Source organism: Rhinopithecus roxellana, chromosome 9 (genome assembly GCF_007565055.1).
Source record: "Rhinopithecus roxellana isolate Shanxi Qingling chromosome 9, ASM756505v1, whole genome shotgun sequence".
NCBI classification, from domain to species: Eukaryota; Metazoa; Chordata; class Mammalia; order Primates; family Cercopithecidae; genus Rhinopithecus; species Rhinopithecus roxellana.
Window position 1 is genome coordinate 27708017 of NC_044557.1, and position 12340 is coordinate 27720356.

General features: G+C 50.5%; 1 protein-coding gene across 2 annotated transcripts; it reads right to left on the reverse strand.

The window, feature by feature from the left end:
* Nucleotides 1-847: 847 nt before the first annotated feature.
* Nucleotides 848-9092, reverse strand: DUSP26 (dual specificity phosphatase 26). 2 transcript variants are annotated; one of them, XM_010372194.2, is made up of 4 exons: nucleotides 8861-9092; nucleotides 6510-6803; nucleotides 3070-3284; nucleotides 848-1731 (listed from the first exon to the last, which is right to left on the reverse strand). In XM_010372194.2, the coding sequence occupies exons 2-4, from the start codon at nucleotides 6728-6730 to the stop codon at nucleotides 1532-1534; spliced, it is 636 nt and encodes a 211-aa protein (XP_010370496.1). In that variant the 5' UTR covers nucleotides 6731-6803; nucleotides 8861-9092; the 3' UTR covers nucleotides 848-1531. The 2 variants fall into 2 exon arrangements, with proteins under 2 accessions (XP_010370496.1, XP_010370495.1); XM_010372193.2 differs by having other exon boundaries at nucleotides 6510-6806.
* Between the last annotated feature and the right edge of the window lie 3248 nt (nucleotides 9093-12340).

The window sequence follows — 12340 nt, forward strand, 5'->3', positions numbered from 1 at the left end:
TGGGACTACATGCATGCTCTACCCCACCTGGCTAATTTTTAATTTTTATAGAGATAGGGTCTCACCATGTTTCCCAGGCTGACTTCAAACTCTTGGGCTGAAACAATTGGGCCGCCTCGGTTTCCCAAAGTGCTAGAATTATAGGCATGAACCACCATGCCTGGTGGTGGTATATTTCTTAACACCAAGGTATGTGAATAGAGATCTTTTTTTTTTTTTTTTTTTTTTTTTTTTTTTTTTTTTTTTTTTTTTTTTGAGTTGGAGTCTCGCTCCCATCACGCAGGCTGGAGTGTAGTGGCGCGATCTCGACTCACTGCAACCTCCACCTCTGGGGTTCAAGCCATTCTCCTTCCTCAGCCTCCTGAGTAGCTGGGATTACAGGTGTGTGCCACCATGCCCGGCTAATTTTTGTAGTTTTAGTAGAGATGGGGTTTCGCCATGTTGGCCACGCTGGTCTTGAACTCCTGACCTCATGTGATCCCCCCGCCTCGGCCTTCCGAAGTGTTAGGATTACAGGTGTGAGCCCCTGCGCCCGGCCCAGCGACCTCTTCTAAACTCCAAAGGTACAGGGTGTGCCCTCTGAACAGCAACAGAGTTTGTTGCAAACCTGAAATTTCTGGTCCTCTGCTGCCCCTTTGTGGACTAGTTGGAAACAACAGCCCAAGATATCGCTGTAGGAGCATGAAATTGGACTTGGGAGAAAGGGCATGAGAAGAGCTGGCGGAGGTTTGAAGGCTGGTGGAGGATACAAGCGAGTCAGGAACTGTCCTTTTCTCCAGCAAGGCTGGGGTTCCCAGAAGAGAGGCCTAGAACTCTTTCAAACTGTCAATGACTTCAAGAAACTCTCTTCTTTTTCATGATCTTTATTTTTCCTCGAGACACTTGGATCCAGTAAGCGAGTGACCATCTCAAGTCTGCCAGCCATGCACCTCTGTACGTTTTTGGCCCCAAGCAGCAGCCATGGGCCTAGTACCAACCCTCACATGCTAGCTACCTCCTCCTGCGCTTGGAGTGGAAACTCTGTGGGGTTCTCTCTCTGGTTCTGCAAGCTTTTCACACCATCTCTTTGCTGTCTGTCTCTATGCTAGGGGTTTCACACAACTCTACACCATTGCATTCATGCCTGCTGCATCCCTGACTTTCTGCACAAGTGCAGGGCAGAGATGGCCCTTTTGTTTTGGTGAGGGAGAGAGGGGAACACTTGGGCACAAAGAGGGGAAGGGACTGTGAATCCCAGGGAGCACCCTGGCCAGATCCCAGTGGTGTTTGAATCCCAGGACCATCTTTCATCTACAGCCTAGCTGCCTCCTTCCCTGGTCAACCCTTCCTGGGTGCCCATCCACCACACTGCCCAACCTCACTCCCCGTTCCCTCCCACAAACAGTGACAGTGGCCTGGGGCTCGGCCTCTCCTGACCCCAGGGGAGGATGGGTGATCTGGGCCTCCTGCTACCTGCCACCTGGGCCTCCTATCTCCAGCTGGGAGCCAGGGACCCACCCACAGGCCTGGCCTGACCTCTCTCCCCCTCCCCTCATGCTTCTAGACCCTGCCGCAGCCTGCGGTCCAGGGCCAGAAGCTGCCTCAGGAAGCCCCGGTTGGGGATGATGCCTCGGTGGTCTTTGACTTTCTTGATGGCCTCCACAAGGGTGAGGTGGTGGTACAGCATGAGGTAGGCCAGTACCAGGGTGGCAGATCGGCTCACGCCCACGGCACAATGCACCAGGATCTTCCCTGAGAGGAGAGACACAGAGAGAGAGAGCTTCGAGACTGCTTGTGGCAGCTTGGAGAAGGCTGGGGAAAGTGTGACATAGGGCCAGGCACAGTGACTCACGCTGGTAATTCCAGCACTTTGAGAGGCCGAAGAGGGCAGATGGCCTGAGGTCAGGAGTTCGAGACCAGCCTGGCCTAACATGGTGAAACTCCATCTCTAATAAAAATATAAAAGTCAGCTGGGTGTGGTGACACATGCCTGTAATTCCAGCTACTCAGGAGGCTGAGGCAGCAGAATCGCTTGAACCCAGGAGGCAGAGGCTGCAGTGAGCCAAGATGGTGTCATTGCACTCCAGCCCAGGCAACAAAAGCGAAACCCCGGCTCAAAAAAAAAAAAAAGGCGACATGGACAGGGAAGAGGAAGACAGGTAAGTACAGGTGCATGAAAACAGGAATGGGTGCAGATGAGTGGATGTTACAAATGCAGATCCCTGGCAAAAGGGGAGAGGCCTGGACAGAATGAGAGAAAGGTGACATGCAGTGACTCAGTATCCATAAACCTAAAAGGGGTCAAAGGTGGAGACTCACCACTGATGTAAGAGACAGCTTTGCATAGAGTAGCATGAATGAATCAATTGAAAACACTGTCGTGACTAGCCCCTTCCTCTATCTCCTCATCATTCTAGCTTGTTATTCTCAACCATTGAATATAGATATGTATTTAGTGACAAGGTCTTGCTCTGCCTCTCAGGCTGAGTGTAGTAGCACAATTATAGCTTACTACAACCTCTAATTCCTGGGCTCAAGAAATCCTCCTGCTGGCTGGGTGCAGTGGCTCACGCCTGTAATTCCATCACTTTGGGAGGTCGAAGCAGGTGGATCACCTGAGGTCAGGAGTTTGAGACCAGCCTGGCACACATGGTGAAACCACGTCTCTATTAAAATACAAAAATTAGCTGGATGTGGTGGCGCGCCCCTGTAATCTCAGCTACTCGGGAGGCTGAGGCAGGAGAATCACTTGAACCCGGGAGGCGGAGGTTGCAGTGAGTTGAGATCACGTCACTGCACTCTAGCCTGGGTGACAGAGCAAGACTCTATCTCGAAAAAAACAAAAAAGAAAAAGTCGATCACATATAATCTTGCCACCCAGGTATAACTTGACACTCTTAACATTTTTGATAATTTCCTTCTTGTCTTTTTCTGTATTGCTCTAAAAAATGGTTGAGATATTTTTTTCTTTCTTACCAAGATCCTGAGCATTTTGTCATGTTGCTAAAATCTCACTCCACTCTCAGACCCTTGGACTTCCCCAAATTCCAGGTACCCTGTTCTTTCCTGCTCCCGACATTCCCCTCCTACCTCCTGGCTGGCTCAGTGCCCGGTGGATGAAGTCGGCCGCCGTCTGGAAGTGGATGCTCATGTCAAAGGCTGGCGAGTCGTGGGCCTCAACACCCAGGTAGCGGATGCCCAGCCCCTCGTAGGCCTCGGGGGTGCCTCGCCACCGGCTGTGTGAGGCATTGAGGACGTGCGTAATGCCCAGGCGGCGAAGCTCCCGACGGTTGTTAGCCATATCCCTGCAATGAGTAGAGGTTAAAGGAAGAGTGGGAAAGCCAGATTGTTGGGGAAGACTCCCTTGAGTACACCCTGTTAATTTCCTGAATCCTATTGTTGATTCTTTTTTGTTTGTTTGTTTGAGATGGAGTCTCGTTCTGCTTCCTAGGCTATAGTGCTCACTGCCACCTCCATCTCCTGGGTTCAAACAATTCTCCTGCCTCAGCCTCTCGGGTAGCTGGGATTACAGGCACATGCCACTACATCCAGATACTTTTTGTATCTTTAGTAGAGATGGGGTTTTACCATGTTGGCCAGGCTGGTCTTGAACTCCTGACCTCAAGTTATCCTCCCGCCTCAGCCTTCCAAAGTGCTGGGATGACAGGCATGAGCCACCGTGCCTGGCCTCCTGGATCCTACTATTGGCCTAAGCACACTACTTTACTTACTAGTGACCCAGAAGGGAGGAATCAAGATGGGCAATGACTTGGAGTCTTGTCTTGTGAGCCGTGGTTGAAAGTATAGGGGATATTTTGCTTGGAGAAGAGAAGACTAAGGGGATGGGGTAAAAATAGCCATAATAGAACTGAAAGTGTGTTTTCTGGAATTGGGATTGTCTTGGATCTGTAGGGTTCTCAAGGCCAGAATGAGGATCAAGGAATTAAAGCCCTAGGGAAGCAGATTTCATTTTTTTGAGCGGGAGAGGGGGGACAGAGTCTTGCTATGTCTCCCAGACTGAAGTGCAATGGTGTAATCTCGGCTCACTGCAACCTCTGCCTCCCAGGTTCAAGCAAATCTCCTGCCTCAGTCTACTGAGTCGCTGGGATTACAGGTGCCCACCACCATGCCCAGCTAATTTTTGTATTTTTAGTAGAGATGGGATTTCACCATGTTGGCCAGGCTGGTCTTGAACTCCTGACCTCATGATCCACCCACCCAGGCCTCCCAAAGTGCTGGGATTATAGGCATGAGCCACTGCGCCTGGCCAGCTGATTTCAATTTCATACAAGGAAGTACATTCTAATGGTGGAGTCTAGCTGAGGAAAGGGTGGAGCACCTCGGGAGAGAGTGGTTTTCCTGCCCCTGGGGTATTCAGGCAGAAAGAGGAGATGGCCGTGCAGCCATGGATGCTGCAGAGGGGAAATGAATGTCAGGCAGATTGTTCTGCTCATTTCATTGGTCCTGCTCACCCCGAGATAGTATGGTTCTGACATCCATTCCACACGTAACTCCCCTGTGACTCTACTCTTGTTGACACCCAGAACCCTCTTGTGTTTTTGCCAGATATTCCGTGGCTCACATTTACCATGTTTTTTTGTTTTTGTTTTTGTTTTTGAGATGGTGTCTTGCTCTGTCGCCTAGGCTGGAGTGCTGGAGTGCAGTGGCGCGATCTTGGCTCACTGCCACCTCTGCCTCCCGGGTTCAAGCAATTCTCTGCCTCAGCCTCCCAAGTAGCTGGGATTACAGGCGCCCACCACCACGCCAGGCTAATATTTGTATTTTTAGTAGAGACGGGGTTTCGCTATTTTGGCCAGACTGGTCTTGAACTCCTGACCTTGTGATCCACCCGCCTCAGTATCCCAAAGTGCTGGGATTACAGATGTGAGCCACCATGCCTGGCCACATTTACCCTGTTTTATGACGTCGCCTTCAGGTGTTCATCTGGCCCAGACCCCTCAGCTTGGTGGCAGATGCCCCTGGGCACTACAGTCATATCTCAGGGCAAATGTCCTGTCCAGGGCAAACTCCTTAAGCAGCAAGTGCACTGAACTTGAGCCTCCAAGTCCTGGCTCTGCTACTTACAATCTGTGTGACCTTGGGCCAGTCACAACTCTTCTGAGCTTTAGTTTCCTCATCTGTAACCCAGGGATAGTGATACCTACCTCACAGGACTGTTGTGAAGATTAAGAGAGATAATGTGTGTGAAAAATATCCTTGTAGGTCAGGCACGGTGGCTCATGCTTGTAATCCCAGCACTTTGGGAAGCCGAAGCCGGTGGATCGCTTGAGGCCACGAGTTCAAAATCAGCCTGGCCAACATGGCTAAACCCTGTCTCTACTAAAAATACAAAAATCAGCTGGGCATGGTTGTGGGCACCTGTAATTCCAGCTACTTGGGAGGCAGAGGCAGGAGAATTGCTTGAACCTGGGAGGTGGAGTTTGTTGTGAGCCGAGATTGGGCCACTGTAGTACAGCCTGGGTAACAGAGCGAAACCCTGTCTCAAAAACAACAACAGTGCTGGGCACGGTGGCTCACACCTGTAATCCTAGCACTTTGAGAGGCTGAGATAGGTGGATTGCCTGAGCTCAGGAGCTCAAGACCAGCCTGGGCCTGTCTCTACTAAAATACAAACAAATAATTAGCTGGGCAACATGGTGTGTGCCTGTAGTCCCAGCTACTCTGGAGGCTGAGGCAGGAGAATCGCTTGAACCCGGGAGGCAGAGGTTGCAGTGAGCCAAGATCGCACCACTGCACTCCAGCCTGGGCAACAGAGTGACACTCAAAAAAAAAAAAAAAAGAAACCAAAATCAAAACCAAAACAAACCAAAGAAGCAACAAACAAACAAACAAACAAAAAACAAACAAACAAAAACTCCTTGTATAACTTTGAGAGAGAGAAGTGCGGATGGCTCTTCCTTTGATGTTTTTCTCTCCATAGTCCTCAAATTGCAGAATCTCTGTAGGCACTGCCGCTTTGCTTGGTCTCAAGAGAAACCACTGCAGCTTCCTACCTACTGCTCCGGGCTTCCAGTGACTGCCTTTTCCCAGAGATATTGCACAATAGATGGAAGGTCAGAGAAGTCATCTATTGTGCCTGGTATGTAGCACTGGCACGTAATAATAAATATGTGATACATGAATGATATTATTACTGGAACAGAGTCTTTCTGTCCAGAGTTGGGTATTTTTATTTTATTTATTTTATTTTAAAATAATAAGTAGAGATGGAGTCTGGCTTTGTTGCTCAGGCTGGTCTAGAACTCCTGTACTCTAGATACTCCTGCCTCATCCTCTCAAAGTGCTGGGATTACAGGCAATAGACACTGTGGCCAGAGTTGGGCATTTCAATAATCCTGACCAAAATCTCCCAAACCTGCAGACTCTACCCTTGGCCCACGTGCCCTATCCCCTCAATCTTCAACCAGGAGCCAATGATACCACTCCATGCCTGTCTGCCACCCTTCTCCTTTCTTACACACACAAACACACACACACTTTGCTGTGGGCCCAGTCTGCCCGATACATACTGGTCTCCGAGATAGAGGCCTGGCCAGACCTCATCGGCATGGTTACAGGCTGTCTTGCCTGTGTAGAGGAGCCGCTCCAACTCGAAGACATTGAGGAAAGGATGTTGAACGGTTGGCATCTCCTCCAGGGTCCCTCGAGTTCGAACGGGAGACCTTGAGCTACTCCGGGAGAAGCGGGCCATAAAAGTCATGGAAGCCCAAAGCCAGTTACCAGGGCACATCTTAGAGGTGGCAGAAACCGTGGCAGCTGCAGGAGTGGCTGCGGTGATGATGGGTTCTGTCGCCAGGTAGCTGCTGCTGGAAAGGGAGGGGGTGTGAGACACACTTGAGTGAGTCCAGAGCAGCTGCTTCCCTTCCCTGGGCTGGTCCTTCTGGAGAAGATTCTAGAGGGAGAGAAGGTAAAGCCTGGCTCTGGCGGGAGCCTTCAGGGGTGGCTTTTCCTTCAAGCTGCAGCAGCTCCTTTTGCTCAGCTCTTTGGCTCTGCCACACAACGAGGTGGGAGAGTCACATGTCCTTGTTTACGGGGAGAGGGAGCTGCCCTGCTGCTGGGTTTCTGCTCTGTCACCCCACCCCCACTGCCAGCACGCGCGCGCGCACACACACACACACACACACTTGGCACTTGGGTGGCTGTCCCCACTGCTGGGGATCTTGCCAGCTGGAATCTGGGTCTCATCTGCCTGGGGCTATAGGCAGAGAGCCTAGGGAGCTGGGATGGGGTTGGGGGTACATTTAGACCCATCCAGAGACAATTAGCAGGGAGACAACAGCAGCTGAGGCCACGACACATGTCAGGCCTGCCACCTCTGTGCCAGAGTTAGACTTTAACTCCTTCATGACCTGCCACTGCCTCAGAGATAAACCTGCTATGGGAAGGGTGTGGTGGGTGGGGGATGGGGTGAGTAGAGAATAGCAATAAAGAGGAAGAGTAAGTTTGGGAAAAAAAATACTTGCTGAATGAACGAGCTTATGGAAGAAGGCGTGCACAACAGGCAAACTACCCTCCTTGGATCAGCATTAAGAAATTACTGATCAGATCTCAGCTCTAATGTGAAAATTTCTGAATTGAAGCAGGGTTGGAGTGTTTTGTCTGTGTGTGTCTTGCAGGGAGGGTGACAGAGGTGGATGGTGGGGGAACTGATGAAGGGTTGGAGTGTTTTGTCTGTGTGTGTCTTGAGGGGAGGGGGACAGAGGTGGATGGTGGGGGGCTAGAAAGCAGGAAGGAAAGGGAAAAATGAAGGATCCTGCCAGGTCCAGAGGCTCAGAGGCTTAGAATTACCAAGTGTATGGCTGTTGGAGTCAAGTGACCCTATAAAACACACGAGGTCAATAACGAGGGGCTTAGCAGGTGTGTCTCAGATGACCTGTTGAGCTGCAGAGCTGGGAAGGACCAGTGTTTGAGGCTTGCCCTGGGACCTTCAGGCAGCAAGGCAACAATGGCAAGACCCCTGCCTTCCCATCCTCTCACACCTGTGGTCCTGCCTGTTTGAAAGCAGGAGGTCCTGGAGCCTACAGAATCCCCTCCCACTCCCTTCCCGGCCTCCTGCCAGGGGAACTTCAACTCTATGACCAGCAGTGAGAGGCCATCTTTGTCCCTGCCCACGATTTGTCCCCATCTCACACCCCTAGCCAGGGCCCAGCTCTCCCTTGCCCCAGTGCCAAGAGAAACCAAGCACTTACAGGGCATTAGAAGAGGGGTTTTAGGACCAGGATTGGTGAGGGAAGATTGGATCTTAGGGTGTTTAGGGAGAGAGAGAGTTTTCAATGGCTGGGTCCAGAAGGAGCACAGAAATATAGCACTACAGCCATCACCATCACCATCATCCCCACCACCATCACTATCATCCCTACCACCATCACCACCATCTTCTTCTACCTTTGCACCCAGGCCTAAAGACCCCATTACTTTATTACAATACAACCTTTCCTCTTAGAGAGTCTGCTGTCTACGAGATGATGAATGGGATGGGGGAAGCGTGAAGGAGCCCAGGTCTAAGAAGGAGCTTCGTGGGGCTGTTTTTCCCGGGGAGGGGGTGCAGAAGCCCCTTTCTGTCCCAGGATACAGCCCTGGGCATTCTCCAATCCCATCCGTCGGCTCCAGGTGGCCCGCCGCGCCCTCCCTCCGCCTGCGGTCGCCTTTGTAACAGGTCCATGGCTGTCGCCCCAGTCCTCGCCAACCAGGCAGCCCGGCCCCGCGCGCGAAGGGAGGTCGCCCGGGAGAGCGCGGCTGGCTCGCTGGGCTCGGGTGCCGGCTTCCCGGTCCCCTCCCTCTCCCGTCTCCCCTAGCTGGGCACCTCTCTCCAGCTTGGGGAGCCAGCTGGGAAGGCGAAGGCCCTCCGCAGCCCCTCTACCTCTTTGCAAGCGCTGCGCTGGGCCTCAGTCCGAAAGGCGGATTGCCGGCGCAGACAGCGCCACGGCCATGACGCTCCCGCTGCTGTCGCCGCCGCCGCCGCTGTTTCTGCCCAAGACAGGTTGACAGATTAGCAGCTATTTTTAAGCCATGACACGCACGTCGAAGCAGGGTTCAAATCAGCGTGTGCACTGGTGACATACAGGGACTCGGTCTCACATTCAGTGGCCCAAGTCGCCGGCAGCGTGGGCTCCCCAGCAACCCCCGAGGAGCCGGCGCTCCTTACAGACCAGACACGGACCCGCCGAGCCCCAGCAGCACCCCCTGGAATGCATGCGTGTGTTTTCAGAGCTGCACCAATTACAAAGCGTTTTGCCTAAAGATTACATTATAAGTCATCCCAGGCAGTGTCTTAAACACACACACTCCTCTCAGACAGAATTAACTAATTACATAGACACGATTCTGTGCACTGGCTTATACATGCCTCGGTCTCGAGAAACCGTGTCATAAAGAACAACGGTCCGTAGCCCCCATTAGCCTTCATTATATGCCATGTACTTCATTTAGCTTAAGACATTTTATCCTCCCCACAAATCTATGAGTGAGGCATGATTACTATTGTCCTAATTTTAGGGAGGAGGCGACCTAGGCGCAGAGAGGCTAAGTACTCTGCCCAGGTCACACAGCTCGTTACTGGCAGAGCTGAGCTTGTTCAAACAATGGCAACCTGGATTTGCAGTCTATGTCCTTAACCACTCTCTAAACCAGTGCCTCCCACAAAATGGAGAAGGCACCATGGATTTCCTTAATTCAGGAAGCCATTTCTACCAGCTCAGCTCATAGTGAACTTCACTTTCCCCAGACTCTCAAAACATTCATCTTCATATTAATTTCTTTCTTTTTTGAGATGCAGTCCCACTCTGTCGCCCAGGCTCGAGTGCAGTGGTGCAATTTTGGCTGACTGCAACCCCGCCTCCCAGGTTCAAGCCATTCTCCTGCCTCAGCTTCCCAAGTAGCTGGGATTACAGGTGCCCGCCTTCATGCCCGGCTAATTTTTTGTATATATGTTTTGTTTGTTTGTTTTTTAGTGGAGACGGGATTTCACCATGTTGACCAGGCTGGTCTTGAACTCCTGACCTCAAGTGATCTGCCCACCTTCTCCTCCCAAAGTGCTGAGATTACAGGCATGAGCCACTGTGCCCAGCCATCTTCATACTGATTTCTCATGTGCTGCCTTCTAGTGACATATTCACTTGATCTGCATGTTTATTGTAAGCACCAAGATTGTAAGCACTTTGAAGGCAGGGACTGTGCTACCTTCCCCAGTGCCTACCTCATTGTGTGAGAGGGAAGTCGGGGGAGATGATAAATGTTAGCAGATCATGCTGTTGAGAACTAGGCTGGCTTGAACTCTGGCTGTCTCCTAGAAGAAAGGCAGGAAGTAGATTGGCTCAGACTGAAGCTGACGGTGTCAGCTATATCTGAAACCAGGACTGACTCCATTCCCAGCAGTGGTGGCAGATCAGGTTTCAATCTCTGGATTAGAGAAAGTAGTGGCCAATGTGACAATCCCCGGGTTCCGTGACAGGCTGTCATCCAAGTTTAACGTACCTCCTAGCCTTTTTTTTTTCTCTAGAGAAACAAACTTAATTCTTTTCACTTTTCCTTGTCCCTTGTGGTACAGCAGTTTAAATAAGAAATGAAATCCTTGTAATTTAAAACAGAGGCAGGGCATGGTGGCTCATGCCTGTAATCCCAGCACTTTGGGAGACCAGGGTTGGCAGATCACCTGAGGACAGGAGTTCAAGACTCGCCTGGCCAACATGGTGAAACCCCCGTCTCCACTAAAAAACAAAAATTAGCTGGGTGTGGTGGCAGGCGCCTGTAGTCCCAGCTACTTGGGAAGCTGAGGTGGGAGAATCGCTTGAACCTGGGAGGTGGAAGTTGTAATGAGCTGAGATCATGCCACTACACTCCAGCCTGAGCAACAGAGCAAGACTCCATCTCAGCAAACAAACAAACAAAAGCAAAAACAAACAAATAAACAAACAAAAAACCCCAAGGAATTGACATGATAAATTTGAGATTTTAATTTGTGCATCCAGGAAAACCTAGTTAAAACATTTTCACAAAAGGAATTGTGAAAGAGCACTTATAAGAGCAATGTCATTCTTTTTGTTTGTTTGAGACGGAGTTTCGCTCTTTTTGCCCAGGCTGGAGTGCAATGGCGTGATGTCAGCTCACTGCAACCTCCGCCTCCCAGGTTCTAGAGATTCTCCTGCCTCAGCCTCTCGAGTAGCTGGGATTACAGGTATGCGCCACCATGACTGGCTAATTTTGTATTTTTTAGTAGAGACAGGGTTTCTCCATTTTGGCCAGGCTGGTGTCGAACTCCTGACCTCAGGTGAAGATCAATGTCATTTTAAGTGAAAAGTCTTCAAGATTGGTATGTTGAGAGGATGTTGTAGGTAAAGCTGATCTCAATCTTTGACAAGACTTCTGTTTCAACCCTGCATTGAACTTTTTTCAAAAAGCTGGGAAAATATGGTTTAAAGTACACCACAGACAATGTGCACAGCTGTTTATGGGTAACTATAGAAATTGTCCATGGGCCAGGCGTGGTGGCTCATGCCTGTAATTCCAGCACTTTGGGAGGCCGAGGCGGACGGATGACGAGGTCAGGAGATTGAGACCATCCTGGCTAACATGGTAAAACTCCGTCTCTACTAAAAATACAAAAAAAATTAGCCGGGTGTGGTGGCAGGCACCTGTAGTCCCAGCTACTTGGGAGGCTGAGGCAGGAGAATGGCGTGAACCCGGGAGACGGAGCTTGCAGTGAGCTGAGATGCACCACTGCACTCCAGCCTGGGCAACAGAGTGAGACTCCATCTCAAAAAAAAAAAAAAAAAGAAATTGCCCATGGACTGACATATCCGTGAGGATCATTTTCATGAGTTGATCTATAGCCCACTTGATTTCTTTTCTTTCATTTCTCTTTTTTTTTGGAGGCAGGGTCTCAGGCTGGAGTGCAATGGTGCACTCACTGCAGCCTCAACCTCCTGGGCTTAAATGATCCTCTTTTAAATGATCCTCTTGCCTCAACCTCCTAATTAGCTAAGTACAGGTACATGCCACAATGCCTGGCAATTTTTTTTTCTTTTTTTCTTTTTTTTTTAGACAGAGTCTTACTCTGTCTCCTAGGCTGGAGTGCAGTGGTGCGATCTTGGCTCACTGCAACCTCTGCCTCCCCAGTTCAAGCAATTCTTGTGTGTCAGTCTCCTGAGTAGCTGGGATGACAAGTGTATGCCACCACACCTGGCTAATTTTTGTATTTTTTTGTAGAGATGGGGTTTCACCATGTTGGCCAGGCTGGTCTCAAGCTCCTGACCTCAGGTGGTCTGCCTGCCTCAGCCTCCCAAAGTGCTGGGATTATAGGCCAGAGCCACCATGCCCTGCCAATCAGCTCATTTAATCTCAC

Coding starts and splice junctions, on each gene's coding strand:
- DUSP26 (XM_010372194.2), bottom strand. CDS start 6,730: ATGTGCCCTGGTAACTGGCTTTGGGCTTCCATGACTTTTATGGCCCGC. Junction 3,285..6,509: donor GGCCTCTATCTCGGAGACCA/GTATGTATCGGG, acceptor TACTCATTGCAG/GGATATGGCTAACAACCGTC. Junction 1,732..3,069: donor GGCACTGAGCCAGCCAGGAG/GTAGGAGGGGAA, acceptor CTCTCCTCTCAG/GGAAGATCCTGGTGCATTGT.